The 23,505-nt window shown below is 45.1% G+C and overlaps 1 protein-coding gene across 1 annotated transcript in view; it reads right to left on the bottom strand.

Moving 5' to 3' along the window:
- The window catches only part of IQCE (IQ motif containing E), an 83,377-nt gene that overhangs the window by 3,141 nt on the left and 56,731 nt on the right, over positions 1-23,505 (bottom strand). The window contains exons 19-22 of the mRNA XM_040356669.1: positions 20,244-20,270; positions 13,256-13,366; positions 8,574-8,701; positions 4,347-4,456 (exon numbers count right to left, since the gene is read on the bottom strand). Of these exons, the coding sequence (XP_040212603.1) occupies positions 4,347-4,456; positions 8,574-8,701; positions 13,256-13,366; positions 20,244-20,270 (376 nt within the window). The remainder of the gene's footprint in view (positions 1-4,346; positions 4,457-8,573; positions 8,702-13,255; positions 13,367-20,243; positions 20,271-23,505) is intronic.

The following is a 23,505-nucleotide window of genomic DNA, read 5'->3' as shown; positions in this document are numbered from 1 at the left end:
ACGAGAAAAATAGAGAACCTGCTCTCTATTTTCTCGTCAGGATTCTCTGAAGAATGTTTCCTGACGAGAAAAACATTCGTCCGTATGCTTACCTGTCCCCAGGTAAACCTGCGCATGCTCGATGAGACTTCGACGCATGCGCGGTAGCATACAAGGGTAGTGTAGGCTGTAGCAAGATGGCGGCAAAGGCATCGAATGTGACGAGCGCCGGCTCGTCATAGTCGATGACGTCACCGCGTTCTTGCCAGAGAACGGCGGTTCTTTTGAATGGCCGTCTCTATGCACGGCAAGCTTGCCAGGAATCCCAGCAGGAAAACCAACGTTTTTTTCCTGACGGGATTCCCAGCCGTGTGTACAGGGCTTGCCTGGAGAAAACTCATAAAGGCACAGGGAGAGAATGCAAACTCCATGCAAGCAGTGTCCTGGTTCGGATTCCAACCGAGAAAAGTACCGTGTTTCCCCAAAAATAAGACCGGGTCCTTTATTAATTTTGGCAACAAAAGACACAGTAGGGCTTATTTTTGGGGTAGGTCTTATGGAATGTGCTGTCTTTGAAGGTATTTGGCACAATTATATTACAGAAACACACACATATAATACTGTAATAGATTGGATTATAAAATATTACAACCACTTTAAACTAGGGCTTATTTTGGGGGTAGGGCTTATATTGCAGAGAAAATCACAGTAGGTCTTATTTTCGGGGAAACACGGTAGTGTTGCAAGGCAGAAGAGCCATATGTCAAAGACACAAGACCTACATGCAGAACCTAGACATGTGCATTTCGTTTCAAATTCGAACAAATTTTTCATTATTCGGAAATTCGTATGCATCCGAATTACAAAATTAACGAATTTAAACAAATTCGAAAAAACGCGAATGAAATTCGAATTGAAAACAAATTCGAATAGAATTTGAAAAAATAGAAATCGATTTTTTTTTAAAAAATACAATAAAATAGAATATAAAACAATAAAGCAATAGAATCAAAAAGAATAGAAGTTAATAGAATGTAATAAAATAGAACATGACAGTCTTCCGAAATTCGAATAGTATAAATTTGAATTCTAGAATAGATTGGAAAATAATTAAAATGTATGGAAACTAAAGTATAAAAGAATAGAAAAACAATAGAACAGAATAGAATCAATTATACTATATATTATATTGTATTCTATTCTCTTGTTTTTCTTTTCTATTCCATTCTAATCTTTTCTATTCTAATTTGAATTCATTTTATATAAAATACGAATTTCTTATTGAATGAAATCGAATTTGAATAGAAAAGATTATAAAACATCAGTTTCATATTAGAATTTGCAATTTTTTTTAACCGAATTCCTAAAAAAAGTCGATCAAATTTGAAAGATTTAATTCGATTAGAAAAAATCTACTGCATTTGAAAAAATTCTACCACATTTAAAAAAAATCTACTACCACATTCGATTTTTTTTTTTTTTTACATATAACCATTTTCCAAAATTCGAATTTCATATGGAATTAAATCGAATTGGAATAGAAAAGATTAGAATAGAATTAAAAATAATAGAAAAGTTATTAAACTAGAAAAACAATAGAACAGAATAGAATCAATTATAATATATATTATATTTTATTCTATTCTCTGTTTTTCTTTTCAATTTCAATTTTTTCAATTTCAATCTTTTCTATTCAAATTCGATTTCATTCTATACGAATTTCAGGAAATGGTTATATATAGTTTCGTTTAAATGTGGTAGCATTATTTCGAATTTGATAATTTTTTTCGAATTCGGTAGATTTGTTTTCGAATGCGTTAGAATTAGGGTTGTCCCGATACCACTTTTTTAGGACTGAGTATGAGTACCGATACTTTTTTTTAAGTAGTCGCCGATACCGAATACCGATACTTTTTTTTAAATGTGTCCCCAAATGCAGCCATGTCCCCCCACAAATGCAGCCATGTCCCCCCATATCCAGCAATATCCCCCCATATCCAGCAATGTCTCCCCATATCCAGCAATGTCCCCCGTATGCAGTAATGTCCCCCGTATCCAGCAATGTCCCCCGTATCCAGCAATGTCCCCCACATCCAGCAATGTCCCCCACATCCAGCAATGTCCCCCACATCCAGCAATGTCCGCCACATCCAGCAATGTCCGCCACATCCAGCAATGTCCCCCGTATCCAGCAATGTCCCCCACATCCAGCAATGTCCCCCTCATCCAGCAATGTCCCCCACATCCAGCAATGTCCCCCTTATCCAGCAAATGTCCCCCGTATCCAGCAATGTCCCCCGTATCCAGCAATGTCCCAATATCCAGCAATGTCCCCCACATCCAGCAATGTCCCCCGTATCCAGCAATGTCCCCCACATCCAGCAATGTCCCCCTCATCCAGCAATGTCCCCCTTATCCAGCAAATGTCCCCCGTATCCAGCAATGTCCCCCTTATCCAGCAAATGTCCCCCGTATCCAGCAATGTCCCCCGTATCCAGCAATGTCCCCCACATCCAGCAATGTCCCCCACATCCAGCAATGTCCCCCGTATCCAGCAATGTCCCCCGTATCCAGCAATGTCCCCCGTATCCAGCAATGTCCCAATATCCAGCATTGTCCCCCATATGCAGCAATGTCCCCCGTATCTAGCAATGTCCCCCGTATGCAGTAATGTCCCCCGTATGCAGTAATGTCCCCCGTATGCAGTAATGTCCCCCGTATGCAGTAATGTCCCCCGTATGCAGTAATGTCCCCCGTATCCAGTAATGTCCCCCGTATCCAGTAATGTCCCCCGTATCCAGTAATGTCCCCCACATCAATGTCCCCCACATCCAGCAATGTCCCCCACATCCAGCAATGTCCCCCACATCCAGCAATGTCCCCCACATCCAGCAATGTCCCCCGTATGCAGCAATGTCCCCCACATCCAGCAATGTCCCCCACATCCAGCAATGTCCCCCACATCCAGCAATGTCCCCCACATCCAGCCATGTCCCCCGTATGCAGCAATGTCCCCCGTATCCAGCAATGTCCCCCGTATCCAGCAATGTCCCCCGTATCCAGCAATGTCCCCCACATCCAGCAATGTCCCCCACATCCAGCAATGTCCCCCACATCCAGCAATGTCCCCCACATCCAGCATTGTCCCCCATATGCAGCAATGTCCCCCGTATCTAGCAATGTCCCCCGTATCTAGCAATGTCCCCCGTATGCAGTAATGTCCACCGTATGCAGTAATGTCCACCGTATGCAGTAATGTCCACCGTATGCAGTAATGTCCACCGTATGCAGTAATGTCCCCCGTATGCAGTAATGTCTCCCGTATGCAGTAATGTCCCCCGTATCCAGCAATGTCCCCCGTATCCAGCAATGTCCCCCGTATCCAGCAATGTCCCCCACATCCAGCATTGTCCCCCATATGCAGCAATGTCCCCCGTATGCAGTAATGTCCCCCGTATGCAGTAATGTCCCCCGTATGCAGTAATGTCCCCCGTATGCAGTAATGTCCCCCGTATGCAGTAATGTCCCCCGTATGCAGTAATGTCCCCCGTATGCAGTAATGTCCCCCGTATGCAGTAATGTCCCCCGTATGCAGTAATGTCCCCCGTATGCAGTAATGTCCGCCGTATCCAGTAATGTCCGCCGTATCCAGTAATGTCCCCCGTATCCAGTAATGTCCCCCGTATCCAGTAATGTCCCCCACATCAATGTCCCCCACATCCAGCAAGGTCTCCCCATATGCAGCCATGTCCTGTCCCCCTTACCTTCATCGCGCCGCATCCCCGCTGCCGCCGACTGCTTAATATGGGCGGGGAACATTACAGCTTTGAACAGCTGTAATGATTGGCGCCGCGCTGCGTATAGACACTCCCCCTTGCTCGGGATTGGACAGTTCACCCGAGCAAGGGGGAGTGTCTATACGCGGCGGGCGGGAAAGACTACAGCTGTTCAAATGAATGCTGTAATGTTCCACGCCCGTATCAACCAAGCGGGGAATGCGGCGAGATGCGTTGTAGCGACGGGATGCGTCGGCGGGGGGGGGGGGGGGGGAAGTATTCCATTTTGGTATCGGGGGTATTTGCGGGAGTACGAGTACTCCCGCAAATACTCGGAATCGGTCCCGATACCGATACTAGTATCGGTATCGGGACAACCCTAGTTAGAATTATTTCAAATGCGGTAGAGTTTTTTTAGAATGCTGTAGAATTCTTTTCGAATACGAAATGAATCCCGAAAACGAATGTAATGAATGCAACGAACTTAACTAAAACAAATTTAATTAAATAACGAATCGAAACAAATGTCTAGCAGAACCTTATCTATTCCCGTGTTGGCTGCTAAGAATATGATTATCCTTGGGATTTTACCAAACAAATATTGGGCGTTTTGATTGGAAGATTTCCTGGATCCCGGAGATCTTGTGCTTTCTCTGGAAGAGTTCCTAATTGGGCTCTCTCTGCCTTTCATGTCACTGGGTCTAAGACAGAATAAAATGTACAGGTAGTTACATTAATGGTCAGGACAAGAAATCATTTTCATTGAGTTTGACAATACAAGACGCATTCTTTCTCCGCATCTGAAACCTAATGGAAAAACATCTTATGGATTTTGATGAATGGGATTAGTATGGGTTGACGCCTCAGGAGATATTCCAGCATGCCAGATAATTCCTTGTGATACATTTGTATTCATTCTATATTAAAAAGCAAAGAAATAATAACAATTTAACATGTCGGAAGCAACTGTCAAAAAGACACTTGGCAGAGCAAGTCTTTGCAGGCAGGCATATCCCATAATCATCTGCGAGGGGCTTAAAGGGAAAAGCTGTACTTACAGAAGTATGAAGGTTTCTAGGGACCTCTTCTTTTTTAATTGATAGGTGCTGGTTGTTATGTTTTTTTTTTTTTTTCAATGGTTTCCAAAAAAACTGACCCAGCATTAGTTATACTGGGGTAGATTCAGGTAGGGCTGCGCACTCTTACGGAGGCGCAGCGTACCGTTTTAACGCTACACCTCTGTAAATTACTTGCGCTACGCTTCATTCACGAAGCAGTAGCTCCGTAATTTGCGCGTGCGCTCCGTAAAACTGGCCGGCGTAAGCGCGCGTAATTTAAATGATCCTGTAGGGGGCGTGGATCATTTAAATTAGGCGCGTTCCCGCATGCTCCGTCGGGAAACTTTCCCGACGAGCATTGCGGTAAATGACGTCGCAAGGACGTCATTTGCTTCAACGTGAACGTAAATGGCGTGCAGTGCCATTCACGATTCACTTACGCAAACAACGTAATTTTCAAAAATCGCGACGCGGGAACGACGGGTATACTTAGCATTGGCTGCTCCTGCTAATAGCATGAGCAGCCTTACACAGAAACCGACGAACGCAAACGACGTAAAATGCGAACGCCGGGCACGCGTACGGTTGTGAATCGGCGTGAGTATGCAATTTGCATACTCTACGCTGACCACTACGGGAACACCACCTAGCGGCCAGCGTAAGAATGCAGCCTACGATACGACGGCATAAGAGCCTTATGCCAGTCATATCTGAGGCCCCGTACACACGATAGAATCCATCCGCTGAAAAATCCCAGCAAATGGGTTTCAGCGGATAGATCCTATGGTGTGTACACTCCAGCGGATCTGTTTCCGCGGATATTTCTCCCCTGGGATGGATTCCAGCAGATCGAATATTTGCTGACATGCCAAACAAATCCATCTGCTGGAATCCATCCCAACGGATGGATCCGCTGGTCTGTATAGACTCACCGGATCCATCCGTCCGAAGGGATCCCCCGCATGCGTCGTAATGATTCGACGCATGCGTGGAATTCCTTATATGACAGCGTCGCGCACGTCGCCGCGTCATAATCGCAGCGACGGCGCGACACGTCATCGCCAGAGGATTTCGGCGCGGATTTCAATGCGATGGTGAGTACACTCCATCGCATTAAAATCTGCTGAAATCCTCAAGAGGATTTATCCGCGGAAGCGGTCCGCTGGACCGTATCCGCGGATAAATCCTCCCGTGTGTATGGGGCCTGAGGCTGCAGTCGGCGTATCGAGCTTTCTGAATACAGAAAGTCGATACGCAGGCGCAACTAAGCAATTACGCTGCGTATCTATGGATACGCAGACGCAATTGCTTTCTGAATCTACCCCACTGATTATACTCTGAATCTGCTGCATGATTAATTCCGGGTCAGTGACTCAAAGTATTGAGGCTATATACAGCCAGACAAATGCTATAAGAACAGTTTTTTTAACCACTTCATCCCCAGGAGATTTGGCTGCTCAATGACCAGACCATTTTTTCCAATACGGCAATGCGTCGCTTTATCTGACAATTGCGCAGTCGTGCGACGTTGTACCCAAACAAAATGTATGGCCGAGATGTATTCTTCTACATATTTTTGGTAATAAAAAAAATCGCAATAAGCGTATATTGATTGGTTTGTGCAAAATAGGGGAAAGCTTTATGGCATTTTTATTATTCTTTTACTAGTAATGATGGTGATCAGCGATTTTTAACCGGGACTGCGACATTATGGTGGACACTTTTGACACATTTTTGGGACCACTGGCATCTATACAGTGACCAAAATCAAACTTTTTGGCCTAAAAGCAAAATGCTATGTGTGGCGGAAAACGAAACACTGCACATCACCCTGAACACACCATCCCCATCGTGAAACATGGTGGTGGCAGCATCATGTTGTGGGGATGCTTTTCTTCAGTAGGGACAGGGAAGCTGGTCACAGTTGATAGGAAGATGGATGGAGCCAAATACAGGGCAATCTTAGAAGAAAAACTGATAGGCCGCGTACACACAATCAGTCCATCCGATGAGAACGGTCCGAAGGTTAACCGATGAAGCTGACTGATGGTCTGATGTGCCTACACACCATTGGTTAATGAACCAATCGTGTCAGAACTCAGTGAGGTAAAACACAACGACGTGCTGAAAAAAAACGAAGTTCAATGCTACCAAGCATGCGTCGACTTGATTCTGAGCATGCGCGGGTTTTTAACCAATGCTTTTGCATACTAACGATCGGTTTTGACCTATCGGTTAGGCGTCCATCGGTTCAATTTTAAAGCATGTTCTCATTTTTTGGACCGAAGGATAACTGACCGATGGGGCCCACACACGATCGGTTTGGACCGATGAAAACGGACCTTCAGTCCGTTTTCATTGGTTTGGACCGATCGTGTGTACGCGGCCATAGATTCTGCAAAAGACTTGAGACTGGGGGCAGAGGTTCACCTTCCAGCAGGACAACGACCCTAAACATACAGCCAGACCTAAATCCAGATGAGAATCTGTGGGAAGACCTGGAAATTGCTGTTCACAGACGCTCTCCATCCAATCTGACAGAGCTTGAGATATTTTTCATAGAAGAATGGGCACAAATATCACTCTAGATGTGCAAAGCTGGTAGAGACATCCCCAAAAAGACTGTAATTGCAGGTAAAGGGGGTTCTACAAAGTGTTGACTTAGGGGGTCTGAATACAAATGCACACCACACTTTTCAGATATTTGTAAAAGATTATTGAAAACTATTTATAATTTTCCTTCCAATTCACAACTATGTTCCACTTTGTGTTGGTCAATTGTCATGGACATGCAATAATGTCTGGCAGCTTACCTTCTTCTCATGATGTCTCCATCAGAGGCCTGACTCTCTTCTGGCTGCCTTTTTATCACCTCTCCTTCCTGTATGGCCCCACCCCAGGCCATCCCAGGAAGTCTATTAACTGTTGGTCTGCTTTGCTGTTCAACCGTGTTGTTAGCTTAAGTTCCTGTCTGCAGTGTGCTACGTTTACTTTCCTGTGTACTGTTTTTGGCTCGTCCCTGACTTCTCCTGTTTGCCTGTGACCCTGACCTTTTGCCTGTCCCTTGGTTACCTTTGTCTGCCTGTTGCCCTGACCTCGGCTTACCCATCACTATCGCTTGTCCTGGTTGCTGCTTCCCCTCTCTCCCTGCGGAGCGTGACCTAGGGGATCCCAGGGGTCGTGACCTGGATCCAGCTGCGGCGAAGGCCATCCTCACCACTAGAGGCTCTGGTGAACACAAAGCTGGGTCTTAGACTGCGCGCCCTGGGAAATCTCGGGTTCACGCTTCCTCTCTGATTGCAGCAGTCGGCTATAGGGTTCACTACCCTGTGGTGCATCCCTGACCCCAACGGGGTGCACTTGTCACCTGGCCACAGGTGACCTGACATCAATCACAAAAATACATGACAAAATGTGGAAAATTTCAAGGGGTATGAATACTTTTTCAAAGCACTGTATCACAGGATTATGAAAAGTTTAAATATAAGAAAGTATCTATGTATAATTCTAGTTATAAATGGAAAAAATGAAAGAAGGTGTAAAGGATTTAGCTCATGTCAAAAGTTCAATTCTTGTCTACCAGTGATATTCTGCATTTATTTTACACCGTCAGATGACAGAAGGAAGACACGCAGACAGGAGAAGCAGACACGGTGATAATGAACAGATCCCATCCTGTGCTGCCACAACTTGCAGAGATGAAGAGTGAATGGATAAAGCGCCCATTGTGTGTAAGCTCAGTTGCGGGTAAGACATGTACCTTGATCTCTGGCCCAGCACTTTTGTGCGCGTCAGATGTGCTCTGAATGTGGACTGCAGGAGAGTCACATGATCCTCTTCTTCCATGCTGGGGTCTTGTAAAAGTTTACCGTCAGATCCGGTGCTGTCCTGCAAACCACGGATAAGGCAAGAAGATTAAAAGGCTGGTAACTGAAACAAGTTCTAAAATATTTTCACTGATCCCAATGATATTCTGAGAAGCGAGTGTATTCAAATAATCACCTTTATGCCTCTGTGCTGTCAATTAAAAAATGGACCTTTCAATAACTTTACAAGTCTGCAGGAATACATTCTTGACATTCAACTATATACAGAAACATAAAAAAAAAATTCATTAACCACTTCAGCCCCGGACCATATGGGTGGTCAAAGACCAGGCCACTTTTTGCGATTCGGCACTGCGTCGCTTTAACTGACAATTGCGCGGTCGTGCGACGTGGCTCCCAAACAAAATTGACGTCCTGTTTTTCCCACAAATAGAGTTTTCTTTTGGTGGTATTTGATCACCTCTGCGGTTTTTATTTTTTTTCGCTATGAACAAAAATAGAGCAAAAATTTTGAAAAAATTCTATATTTTTTACTTTTTGCTATAATAAATATCCCCAAAAAAAATCTATAAAAAAACTTTTTTTTTCCTACATATTTTTGGTATAAAAAAAAAAAAAATTGCAATAAGCGTTTATTGATTGGTTTGCGCAAAAGTTATAGCGTCTACAAAATAGGGGATAGATTGTCATTTTTATAAATTTTTTTTTTTTACTAGTAATGGTGGCGATTAGCATTTTTTATCGTGACTGCAACATTATGGTGGACACATTTGACACTATTTTGGGACCACTGTAATTTTTACAGCGATCAGTGCTGTAAAAATGCACCGATTACTGTGAAAATGACACTGTCAGGGAAGGGGTTAACCTGTAGGGGGGCGCTGAAGGGGTTAAGTGTGACCTAATGAGTGATTCTTACTGTGTGGGGGCGTGGCTTGGCGTGTCACGTCACTGATCGTCGTTCCCTATGACAGGGAACAGACAATCAGTGACAGTCTGACTAGGAAGCATGGGGAGAGGTTGGTTTACACTTACCTCTCCCTGTTCTTCAGCTCTGTGACCCAATCGCGGGACACCGGCGGCGATCGGGTCCGCGGGCGCGGTCACAGAGTACCCGACCGGTACTCTGTGTACACGCGCGACCCACGGCTGTGCATATAAAAGGGGACATACCTGTACGCCAATACGTCAGCTATGACTAAGCACTGTCATTACGGTGCGAAACGCGTCAGATATACACCCCACTGCCTGCTGTGTTTTGTAGTGCTCCATTTTCTTTTATTATTAAAGGCCACCTTTTTAAGGATTTTGTGGAAGTGCGGCTGTACAATTTTTTCTTTTCAAGTTGCTTCATGCATTGCCTGCACCCACGCTTCTGAGAGAACATTGATTGCATAGTGCACTCACCTGGAGCGGCAGTTCCTTTCTTCTCTAATGCATAAATGCACACGCTCTATCACCATCAAAGAGACTGTACTGTAGTCAAGCTTCGTACCCGCTGGTATTACACTCCTGTTAAGTTGCAGAGAACTTACCCATTGGTACCCGACACATGCTTGAGGGGTGTTCAAAACAGGGGTACTCTCCTTCACACATTCTGGAGCTGCACAGTTCTGAGGTCTTTATGGCAACAAACTACCACGATGGTGCTACAAATAATGGGGGTACCTATAACACGGACTTACTAGATTTGCATTTTATTTGCCGAACTCTCAGAGGTCTCACCCCCTCCCACCGGCAGAAGTTGGCACATACACTTTTTAGTGCCATCCGATAGGCAATAGCCCTTAATTGGCGATCCCCCTCTGTACCATGGTCACAAGGAGTCTATCAGATTGATGGAGAGGGTGCATCATACTCTCATGGACTCCATGCACATTTTTGAACGTAAATGGGAATATTGGCAAGCTTACCACTTATATACTGTATTTGGGAGTTTCCTTCTTTCCATTTGTAATAGCTTGATATGTTTGATGTCTCTTATTGTAATACATCTAGCACCAATGATTATTTTATATAGATGATTTTGACCTAAACATACTTGCAGATGCAATGTTGTTTCTTTTTTTTTTTTTTCAAAGTTATGAGAGATGTATAATCACACTATAGTCTCTTGAATATACTTACCGATCTCTCTGTACCTGTACCTATATATTTTGTACGAAATACTTAAAAAAAAAAAAAAGTTTGTGAAAAAAAATACTTGATACTTATTTCTCAGGGCAACATCAACCACTTTCTTTTTTTTTTTTTCAGTTTTGAAAAGCATCGCTTTTAGTATAGGAAGAACAAGCTGGCTGGTCCCAAAAACAATAAAATCAAAATTCATCTATAGCATGGTTCTCAACCTGGGGGTCGGGACCCCCTCGGGGGTCGAATGACGATTTGCCAGGGGTTACCAAATCCTGGGCTGTTCCTGCCTTTTTTGCAGCCACCCAGCAGGACTGTTCCTGGAGCTTGCGGCTGCCCACTCAGCCTATCTGCAGCCACCCATTCAGTTCAAGGCTTGGCTGGGGGCAGAGACTAGAGGTCAGCTGACTGGTGAGGAATGTGAAGTGGGAGGGGTTGGAGGAGACCCTACCTCCTGATTTCAGTAGAGGTGTCACTGCTACAAGACACCACAGAGTCGGAGACAAAGTGAAGCCAGAGAAACAGTGGGCAACACTACCTGTGATTAGAGTTCCCATTAAAAGTCTAAGGCCCCTTTCACACGGATGGATAGAATGGTGCTTTTATCTGCGGATTTTCTATTTTTCTACCGCAGCTAAAAGCACACAATGTTTTCCTATGGCCCCATTCACACACAACGTTTGCGTGCGATTTCGTTACATGCGGTTTGGTGCGAATAGAAAAAATAGAATTGAATGCGTCCAGGTGCGATGTAGCGCAGCTATATGCACATAACCGCAGGTAATCGCAGTCTGTCAACTGCGGATAGCAGCGTTGGAAAAAAAAAAAAAGAACAGGAAGCACATCATAATCCCAAAAAATAAAAAGGGTTGCTATGGAAATGAATACCGCAGCTAAACGCGGCCGCAATTAAACGCACATAAACGCATGTAATCGCAATGTTCAAATGCAGCTAATCACAGTCCCTGGAGCCTTGAATTTCACAAAACATTGGTAGTGCTTTTTACTTCGGCAAAAGGGGCCTTAGAACTCTCCCCAGCACTGCCACTCATCCCATTACCACCCCCAACCCCCCACCAAAAAGTAAGAGAAGGAATTAAAATAGAGAATACATGGAGGGGAGAGGAAAAAAAGGGGGGAGGAACAAAGAAAAGGGGAGAGAAAGAACAAGAGAAAAGAACAAGAAAGATGGCTAGAGAGAGGGATTGGGGGGGGGGGGGGGAGACAAGAAATTAGGATAGAGAGAGATAAAAGGGAAAGAAAAGGAGAACAAAGAGAAAGAGTGGTACATCCTAAAATGTACCATAAGTGGTTTTAATATTGTAAAAGTTGAAGGGACTCAGGGAGCGCTGAATGTCTGTGGGTTAGGGGCGCAAATTACTTGTATTGTCTTGGGAGCTGACAACCCACGCTATGAAAATAGTTTTACTGTTAGGGGTCCCCACAACTTGGGTGTCAAGGGGTCACGGCACTATAAAGGTTGAGAACCACTGATCTATAGGATGTTCTTTAAACACTTTGGGCCAGATTCTCCGAGTCTTACGTCGGCGTATCAGTAGATACGCCGTCGTAAGTCCGAATCTGCGCCGTCTTAATTTAAGCGTATTCTGGAAACCAGATACGCTTAAATTAGGCTAAGATACAAGCAGCGTAAGTCTCCTACGCCGTCGTATCTTAGGGTGCATATTTACGCTGGCCGCTAGGTGGCGCTTCCATTGAGTTTGGCGTAGAATATGCAAATGACTATATACGCCAATTCACGAACGTACGTGCGCCCGTCGCAATTAGTTACGCCGTTTACGTTACAGATACGCCGGCGTAAAGATAAGGCTGGTCTCTAGGTGGCGCATCCCATGCAAAGTATGGACGTCGGAACAAGCGTATCTTTTTACGTTGTTTGCGTAAGTCGTACGCGAATGGGGCTGTGCGTAAATTACCTTCACGTCACGGGCATTGAGCCGACGTATTTTTGGGAGTAAATATGACGTGATACTGAGCATGCGCGCGCATGCGCCGTTTGTTCGGCCATGCATCTACATGGGGTCAAGCCTCATTTAAATGCAACACGCCCCCTACAGCCTACTTTGAATTACGCGCGCTTACGCCGGCCCATTTACGCTACGCCGCCGTAACTTAGGAGGCAAGTGCTTTGCGAATACAGCACTTGCCTCTCTAAGTTGCGGCGGCGTAGCGTAAATACGGTACGCTACGCCCGCGCAACGTAGATCGGCCGTACCTGAATCTAGGCCTTTGTTTTACCAGATGGTCATATTAGGTACTGCAGTACAACCACAAAATACAAAGGTTCTCTATGTAAAACAGGTGACCCGACCGCCGATAAGTAGCTCACTGCGGGATGTGGGAACCTGTCCATGTTAATCTAGGAAAGTCTAATACTGGAGGTATATTTGTTTTCAGACATCCCCTTTAATGAGGATACAGAAATGACACTTAAACAATAAAGGTGATAAATATCTTTCTTTACCTGTCTGCTCAGGCTGTTTGTTCTTGGTGACTTTACACGAGGAGTCGAAGACGATAACATTTTCTGCCTGGCTAGGTGACCTCGCAGAGCTGCCTGGAGAAGCACGGTTGTCTGATGAAGAAAAATTGAAACAAAAACAAGAGTGGGATAAGGAAAATCATCTATGTGACCAAACTGAAGGTTTAGAGAACATTGGCAAACATTTATGTTGGTGAATATAGGGAATTCCCCTTTCAAACCCTAACTCCAGCCAAATGTTTTTCTTTACATGGGATGGGGAAAAAAATTCTGTCTGCAACCTCACTGGGGGAAGCTTTTATCATTTTCTGTTATTGTGACACCTGTACAAAAAAAGGTTGTCACTGGAACAGGAAGTCAGACAGTAATAATTTATGGTTAAAGGTTTTGAAGCTGGCCATTCATAGCTCACATTTTGGCTGATCGCTGCCAAAATACGAGCTTTGGTTGGTCCGGGACTGTGCCAACAGAGTACTGTGCCAACAGAGTAATGTGCCACCGCACTTGACCAAAGTCAAATGAAAATAGAGCTGGGTGGGAAATTGTCTGCCACATAATGACTGCATCCAATTAGACACTTATTGGGTATTTAGCAGCCATGTGTTCCTGATGCAGTTGACATAGAAAAGAATCAAGCTCCATAGTAGGACCGGGTTCCAGACATCGAAACTGTTGCTTCCAAGCTATATTGCTTCCAAGCTATATTGGAGAGTGCATAGGATGCATTAGGGTGAAAAATCACAACCCCTTTAAGGTCATAGCCAGAACAGGGTAAGGGGAGATGTAGATGTGGATCCGAACCCAGTTCCTTATTACACCTATAATGATCTTGTTGTAAACTGCAATCATTCTGGAGAGAGGTACATGAGGAGAAGGACATAGCTAAGATAACCACCAATGCCCCATACACACGAGCGGAATGTGAAAATTTTGACCGTGTGTATGCTCCATCATACTTTTGCAGTCTGAATTTTCGCCAGCGAAAGTTTGAGAGCAGGTTCTCAATTTTTCAGACGGAAAAAAATCCTATCGGAAAATCCGTTAGTCTGTATGCAATTCCGACGGGGAAAAAACATGCATGCTCGTAAACAATTTGACGCATGCTCGGAAGAATTGAACTTATTTTTCTCGTCATAGTGTTGTACGTCACCGCGTTCTTAACGCTCGAAACTTCAGAGAACTTTTGTGTGACTGTGTGTATGCAAGCCAAGCTTGAGAGGAATTCTGTCGGAAAAACTTTTTTCCGACGAAAATTCCCCTCATGTGTAAAGGGCATTACACTTTGGACTTTACCTTACATCTTGTAAATACTGCCAGACGTTGCATCCCCTCAAAATGGGGCACCCCAACCCCTCCAACACTTGCAGAATGGTGTCATCGCATCCGACAGATGGCCGAAATGGAAAAACCGATCGCACAATTCTAAATTTGCCAGCATGTGGGCGTGTTGGCTCCACTTTCAAGAGTTAATGAATATTACGGCACGACAACCCACACCCGGGTAAATGACTGACACCCGTTTGGGTTCATAGATGGATTCGGCTGCATGGGAGACGGAGACAGTGAGATACTCTACTCATCCTAAATATGTCATCTCCATACCTTTGTCTCTATGCGCTCTCTTTCTTAACTTTTACCCACTTACCCCTAAACTCTCCTACCCATCCCCCTTTCACTCAACCCTCTTCCATAACACTACAGCTTCTTGACTCCTCTTGGGAATTTGTGAATGACATACTGTTGTGTGTTCTTGTTTCGCAATTTTGATATTCCAGTGTTTTTTTTTTTTGGTGCCCCGTGTGAGGACCAAACTCAGATATTCCAGTGTTTAACACTTAATAAGATGTGTACCATGTCATTTCTGAACATACCTATTAGAAAGCTTGAATATATTAGATATTATCCCTACATGACATATGCAACTTTCCTGTTACATTTCGGATACTGTTTCTATTAGGCCTCTTTCACACGGAGCGGACCGTTTTTGTGTCCGCTCCGTGTGTGTCCGTCGAGATCCCCGCTGAGCTGTCAGCGGACAGGGCGGTCCCCGCACACAGTGCAGAGACAGCCCTGTCTCTCCTCCGCTCTCCCCTATGGGGAATCGGATGCAGTCGGACCGTCTGTCCGTCTGCATCCGATCCGTTCCGCCAGGCGGAAGAAAAATAGGGTTTTCTTCTGTCCGCAAAAGCGGATCCTGACGGACGCGGATGGTCGCGGACGTTAGCGGATGCTCCATCCGCTAACGGACGCGATCCCATAGGGATGTATTACAAGTCCGTAAACGGACTTGTGATAAACGGACGAGCGGAGCGGACGTGTGATAGGACCCTTAATATCATTGTAATGTTGTTATTCTTTGGCCCCTTTTACACTTTTTTTAGCCACGCTATACCGTCGGACTTGCCGCAGAATTTCGGCGGTATTAGACCGCTGGCGGTGATGTTTTAACCCCCGCTAGCGGCCAAAAAAGGGTCAATACCGCCGGCAATGCGCCTATTACTGCCGGTTCCCATTGCTTTTAATGGGAAGGAGCGGTGGACGATCGGTAAACACACCGCTCCTCTCACCGCTCCAAAGATGCTGCTGGCAGGACTTTTGGAGCAGTCCCGCCAGCACATCGCCTATATTTGGAGAGCAGTTCACATACGTTTGCCCATATATTGTAGGTGTAATGGTCAGGTGTTCTCATATTTTTGGCCAAACAGGGTTCTACAGTTAAATTCGTCCACTTACGCGGCCCCATAGAAAAAGACATGTTCCGTCCAGATTTTTGAATGTTCAACCAAACCCATTTTAGCCTTTTGGTGGCTCATAAAAACAGACAATCATTGGAAAAGAAGGTCTAAACTGTCATTTCTACCAGCCATCTGCCTGTGTATGGGGATGTTAAAGAAGTGAATGCACAGTACTTTAAAAGCCCATTAGATCAAGTTTGCAGCTTTACCAGCAACCTTTATGATCCAGATAGGTTCATTTAAAGAATGACATCTCAAATGACTAACATATGCTGGGAATGATGCTGTGCAGAAAATGAAGTGCGCCGAACAGGCTATAAAAGTCACGTTAAATCGAGACGGCAATGATATAATAATCAGCCAATCATCTCCGCTGTCCTCCAGCCCATCTGTCTAGTATTTTCATTTAATAACATGACACTGGGTCAGGGAGCTCAGATAACACAGCTGTCTGTGCTGCTAGCTTTTAATAAAGTGCCATGTATTTATATTGTGCATTGGCAAATGATACTTACTTTTATAAGCTACGCTGCTCAAATAGATTTCTATAACAAGCTTCTTAGCCCACTGAATATAGCTTGTAAATATTTCCAGACACTAAAGGGGACCTGTCATGTTCAGTGGCGGCTGGTGCTCAAAATTTTTGGGGGGGCGCAAACGAAAAAAAAAATTGCAGCCTCACTGTGCCCATCAAATGCAGCCACTGTCCCATCAATTGTCACCACTGTGCCATGCCATCAAACACAGCCACTGTGCCATCAATTGTCACCACTGTGCCATGCCATCAAACGCAGCCACTGTGCCATCAATTGTCACCACTGTTCCATGCCATCAAACACAGCCACTGTGCCATCAATTGTCACCACTGTGCCATGCCATCAAACGCAGCCACTGTGCCATCAATTGTCATCACTGTTCCATGCCATCAAACGCAGCCACTGTGCCATCAATTCGCACCACTGTGCCATGCCATCAAATGCAGTCACTGTGCCATGCCATCAAACACAGCCACTGTGCCATCAATTGTCACCACTGTGCCCTTTAATTGTCGCCGCTGTGCCCATTGTCCCCACTGTGCCCATTGTCGCCACTGTGCCCATTAATTGTCGCCACTGTGCCCATTAATGCCGCTGTGCCAATTGTCCCTATTGTCGCCACTGTGCCTATTGTCGCCACTGCTGATGTCACTGTGCTCTTTAATTGTCGCCACTGTGCCCATTCATGTCGCTGTGCCAATTGTCCCCACTGTGCCCATTGATGTCACTGACTGTGCCCTTCGTTGCCGCTGTGCCCTGTAAAGTGCCCCTTTCCCCCCCGCCCGGCACTTACCTTTACTGGAGTCAGCCATCCACGTCCCTCGATGTCTTCTACCGCCCTTGATGACTGACAGGCGTCCCAGCCAATCAGGTTACTGGTAGCCAGAACCGGCCAACCTGATTGGCTGAGACGCCTGTCAGTCTTATCCAAGGAACGCGCCCGGTACGTTCCCTGGATAAGCATCCGGAAGACTGAGGGCTGTACTCGGAAAGCCTGGCTCTGATAGGCACTTCCGTACAGCCAACCAGCCGTACAGCCAACCAGCTGCCGTTATTCAAATGGCCGGACATGAGCGCCGACCATCTGAATAGAACAGTGGCAGCGGCGATAACATAGATTCGTGCAATGCATGAATCTATGTTATTAGACTCAGTGGCGGTGAGAGCCAGAGAGGGCTGCGCTCCAGCGACCTCTATGGACGAACCGCCACTGGTCATGTTGCTAAAAGAATATAGCAAACTCTGTTACACCACTTGTATCTACAGGTAAGCCTATAATAAAACTTACCTGTAGGTACTGTAAATATCTTCTAAACTTGCACAGTTTAGGAGATATTCACTATATGCGCTGCTGCTGACGTCATCGCGCCATGACTGGCGGCACCCGCGTGCATGTGCGGGAGTGACGTCATTGCGCCAGTGTCCAGTCACAGCTTCGGAGCCTGCGAACCCGGAAGCAACTCTGGTGAAAGATGTCAGCCATGGGAGCGGAATGCTGGCGGCACTGCAGGGTATGGCTCTTAGGTAAGCATTTCATTTTGCCATGTGTACTAGCTCATTATGCCTTTTTCTTGCAGGGTTTTTTTTTGTTTTGTTTTTTAGGGGGTTTACAACCTTTTTAAAAGCATGCACTACAAAGTGCTTACATGTATTTTATTTTTTGTAAGCCCATTCCTGTCCTTAGGAAGCCACTCCCTATGCATACAGAAGAGAACACTACAATTGGCCACTGAGCTACACCCATTGGGTTCTGAAATTAATTACCAAGGCCCTTTTCATATGGACAGCAATCTCCACTGCCCTGGGAAAAGCGATCTGGGTTGGGGACGATCCTGCCACCTTCTGGATGTTTTTTTTTTTTTTTTTTGGTAGTTAGTTTATGTAGGATTTTGCATTGAAGTACTGTGCGAGCCAACAGTTTAGCTTCTAGATGCAGCACAGTCCCATCGACCTCAATGGGCGGTGGTGTCTGTCAAACTTGACAAGCTGCATTATATTTGCTGTTGCCCTTAGCATGTGTACCACCCCCTCTAGATGCCATAGTAGGCTTTAGGTGGGTGATAAAAATGGGGATCATCTGCCTGTTACTGCCCCTTTGCCACCCATGTGAATACAGCCTAAAAAAGACTCCCAGAAAGTGACTGGAATTTAATTATTTTACAGCTGTTACAGGAAAATGAATAGGAAAAGGAAGTGTTTCTAAAAGGGATTACTCTTCACTTTGGAGAGATTTCCTCCCACTTCCTGCTTCCTCCACACCAGGGATAGGCCCCCCAGCTGCTGCAGAACTACAAGTCCCATCATGCCTCTGCTAGTCATACTTGAGGCTGTCGGAGTTTTTCAATGCCCTTTAACCACTTAAGACCCGGACCTTTAGGCAGCTAAATGCCCAGGCCAGTTTTTGCGATTCGGCACTGCGTCGCTTTAACCAACAATTGCGCGGTTGTGCGACGTGGCTCCCAAACAAAATTGGTGTCCTTTTTTCCCCACAAATAGAGCTTTTTTTTAGTGGTATTTGATCACCTCTGCGGTTTTTATTTTTTGCGCTATAAACAAAAATAGAGCGACAATTTTGAAACAAATGCAATATTTTTTACTTTTTGCTATAATAAATATCCCCCAAAAATATATATATAAAAAACAAAAAAATTTTCCTCAGTTCAGGCCGATACGTATTCTTCTACCTATTTTTGGTAAAAAAAAAAAATCGCAATACGCGTTTATCGCTTGGTTTGCGCTAAATTTATAGCGTTTCAAAATTGGGGATTTTTTTATTGCATTTTTATAAAAAAAACTTTTTTTTACTACTAATGGCGGCGATCAGTGATGTTTTTCGTGACTGCGACATTATGGCGGACACATCAGACGATTTTGACACATTTTTGGGACCCATTGTCATTTTCACAGTGAAAAAATGCATTAAAAAAAAAAAAATTGTTTACTGTGAAAATGACAATTGCAGTTTGGGAGTTAACCACAAGGGGGCGCTGAAGGGGTTAAGTGTGACCTCATATGTGTTTCTAACTGTAGGGGGGTGTGGCTGGAGGTGTGACGTCATTGATTGTGCGTCCCTATATCAGGAAACACACGATCGATGACGGCGCCACAGTGAAGAACAGGGAAGCTGTGTTTACACACAGCTCTCCCCGTTCTTCAGCTCCAGGGACCGATCGCGGCACTCCAGCGGCGATCGGGTCCCGCGGTCACGGAGCTTCGGACCAGGTCGCGTGCACGCGCCGGCGGCACGCGACCCCACGACTGGCCTTAAAGGGCCACGTACAGGTACGTGGATGTGCCCAGCTGTGCCATTCTGCCGACATATATCGGCGTGAAGGGGTCCTTAAGTGGTTAAGCCAATATTTGCTTATCTTTGGTCTATAATGTCCAAAGCTAAAAAATTTATAAAAATGTCACTGTACACTAAACCTGTGAGGACAAGAACTTCAAGACACACTCCTAAACCTTGTGGTCAGCCTTCCCAGACGAGTTGAAGCCGTTATACCTGCAAAGGGTGGGCCAACTCAATATTGAACCCTACAGACTAAGGCTGAGATGCCATTAAAGTTCATGTGCGTGTAAAGGTAGGCGTTCCAATACTTTTGATAATATAGTGTATTAACTGATCTAGAAACAAGCAGTGCCAACTTCTCTTACTTTAAAAAGACTTATTTCATAATAAAATACAGCATTGGTACTTACATCTTCCAAGTCATGACTCTCTTCTTTCTGTAAAAAAAAAGAAAAAAAGAAAAAAGAAAAAAGAAGGAGAGCTTGGTAAACATTATGGATTCAGGTAAAATGCAACCTTGTCCCCCACTGCTCCATTCGGCTGCTATGAAAGAAAAAAAAAATACCCCCAGTACTTCTGGGTATGAGGAAGCTATGTGAAAGAACTTGTCGTCACATGGGGGCAGCAGAACAGTCATATCTGTATAAGCTTTAATTGGAAATCCTGATTTGAGCTTACACAGGTATGGAGTAGGAACCCGTACAAATGTCGGTCAGATCGCATCCCCTAAGTCGGACTGCATTGCTGGTTTGAAATCATACGAGTTCAGCTGAAGTTACGCAATTTCTAACCCGCATCAGGACTACCAGGTAAGTAAAGAGAGCATCTCGTTTTTTTTTTTTTGTTAGGCAGCAATCAGTTAGATTCATTGGGCCAGATTCACGTAGATGGTTGTATTTGTGGGTGGGTGCAACGTATTTGATTTACGTTACGCCGCCGCAAGTTTATCAGGCAAGTGCTTTATTCACAAAGCACTTGCCTGTAAAGTTGCGGCGGCGTAGCGTAAATCACCCGGCGCAAGCCCGCCTAATTCAAATTAGCCGGGTAGGGGGCGTGGAGCATTTAAATTAAGCGCGTTCCCGCGCCGAACGTACTGCGCATGCGCCGTCCGGAAGATATCACAGGGTGCATTGCTCCAAATGACGTCGCAAGGACGTCATTGGTTTCGACGTGAACGTAAATGGCGTCCAGCCCCATTCACGGACGAGTTACGCAAACTGCGTAAAATTTTCAAATTGCGACGCGGAAACGACGGCCATACTTAACATTGGATACGCCACCTAGGGGGCATGTTTATCTTTACGCCGCGTATCTCTTACGGAAACGGCGTATCTTTATTGCGACGGACAAGCGTACGTTCGTGAATCGGTGTAACGACTCATTTGCATATTCTACGCCAAACTCAATGGAGGCGCCACCTAGCGGCCAGTGTAAATATTGCACCCTAAGATACGACGGCGCAGGCCGTCGTATCTTAGGCATGTTTAAGTGTATCTCAGTTTGAGAATACACTTAAACATATGACGGGCTTAGATTCGGAGTTACGTCGGCGTATCTACTGATACGCCGGCGCAACTCTTTGTGAAACTGGGCCAATATTTCTCCAGAGATGGTTTTAAAAGCAAAACATACCACCTTGGAAAAGCACAGGACAACTTTAGGTATTTTGTCAAATGAATAAAAAAAAAATCTGTGAAATTGTGATGATTCTTAACTTAAATCGATTTCATTGGGTGCCATCTGCAAATAAATTGTGTTTTACCAGGTTAAGCCGAGTTATTACACAAAATCAGATGTCAGGGCCACCTTTACTGCAGTAGTTCAGCCATACCGGCCTAGTAGGGTTGCCACCTTTTCTTCAAGCCAAACTCGAAAACCTTAGCAGCCTGGGACACCTTTGGGTGCCCCAAGGAGAGTATTAATGTGGTGCGCATAGTGTGCTGCAGCAAACAGTGTTTGTGGCCAAATTGCTATTGCCGACATCATCACCCTGCCCCCCCAGTGATGCCAAACCTGCCCCCAGATGCCCGCAGCTCTCGGATGGCAACAGATTTGTGCGTGACTATCTTGGTTACTTGGGGAGCCACAGCCCCGTCTGAATAATGTGTCCGGGTTTCAGCCCGCCTGAAACTTTAGATGAGTTGAGCTATGGAATGTTCAGTTTTTGGCTTTAGATCTACCAACTACTATACTGTGCGTCCGTAAACACACACAGGGGGTTATTTACTAGAGGCAAATCCACTTTGCACTACAAGTGCAGTCGCTGTAAATCTGAGAGGGACATGCAAGGAAAATAAAAAACAGCATTTTAGCTTGCACATGATTGGATGATAAAATCAGCAGAGCTTCCCCTCATTTCAGATCTACCCCTCAGATTTACAGCGACTGCACTTCCAAGTGCAATTTCAAGTGCACTTTGCACTTGTAGTTTTCACTTCTAGTGCAAAATGGATTTGCCTTTCGTAAATAACCGCAACAGTGTGGCTCTGCGCCACCTCACACTCCCTCCTCAGAAAATCGGACTGACAGCAGTGGGAGCCAATGGCCTCTGAAGCCTGTGAGAGCGGGGAGAGGGGAGGGAGCTGCAGACAGGTACAGCGTTGCAGGAGCAGCTAGTGGAATGTTTTTTCACTGGTTGCCGACCAGCCGCCGCAGTTCTACGGCGGCAGGTCGGCTCTCCTGCGCGAGAGCCCGTAGCTCTACGTCGGCAGGGGAAGTGGCCTCTAGGGGCGCACGCCCCCCGCTCGCTCCTGACTCCCGCGCGCGTGCCCGGCGGTCGCGATCACCGCCGGGCAACCGCGATCGCTCGTTACAGAGCAGGAACCGGGAGCTGTGTGTGTAAACACACAGCTCCCAGTCCTGTCAGGGGAGAATTGCCTGACCGTCTGTTCATACAATGTATGAACAGCGATCAGTCATTTCCCCTAGTGAGTCCACCCCCCCCTACAGTTAGAACACACCCAGGGAACATACTTAACCCCTTCCCCGCCCCCTAATGTTAACCCCTTCCCTGCCAGTGGCATTTTTATAGCAATCAATGCATTTTTATAGCACTGATCGCTATAAAAATGCCAATGGTCCCAAAAATGTGTCAAAAGTGTCTGAAGTGTCCGCCATCATTTTGCAGTACCGAAAAAAAAAAAAAAAAAAAAAAACGCTGATTCCCACATTACTAGTAAAAAAATAAATAATAAAAATGCCATAAAACTACCCCCTATTTTGTAAACGCTATAACTTTTGCGCAAACCAATCAATAAACGCTTATTGCAATTTTTTTTTACAAAAAATATGTAGAAGAATACGTATCGGCCTGAACTGAGGAAAAAAATTGTTTTTTATATATTTTTGGGGGATATTTATTATAGTAAAAAATATTCATTTTTTTCAAAATTGTCGCTCTATTTTTGTTTTTTAGCGCAAAAACGAAAAATCGCAGAGGTGATAAATACAACCAAAAGAAAGCTCTATTTGGGGAAAACAAAGGACGCCAATTTTGTTTGGGAACCACGTCGCAGGACCGCGCAATTGTCAGTTAAAGCGACGCAGTGCCGAATCGCAAAAAGTGCTCTGGTCTTTGACCAGCAATATGGTCCGGGGGTTAAGTGGTTAACTAAATGCATAGAATGCATTAAGTTAAAAAAAAAAAAAAGAAAAGAAAAAACTTTTAACTTT

The sequence above is a fragment of the Rana temporaria genome, chromosome 6 (genome assembly GCF_905171775.1).
Source record: "Rana temporaria chromosome 6, aRanTem1.1, whole genome shotgun sequence".
Taxonomy (NCBI): domain Eukaryota; kingdom Metazoa; phylum Chordata; class Amphibia; order Anura; family Ranidae; genus Rana; species Rana temporaria.
Note: the sequence above shows the minus strand (reverse complement) of the source record. Positions and strands in the feature narration are given on the sequence as shown.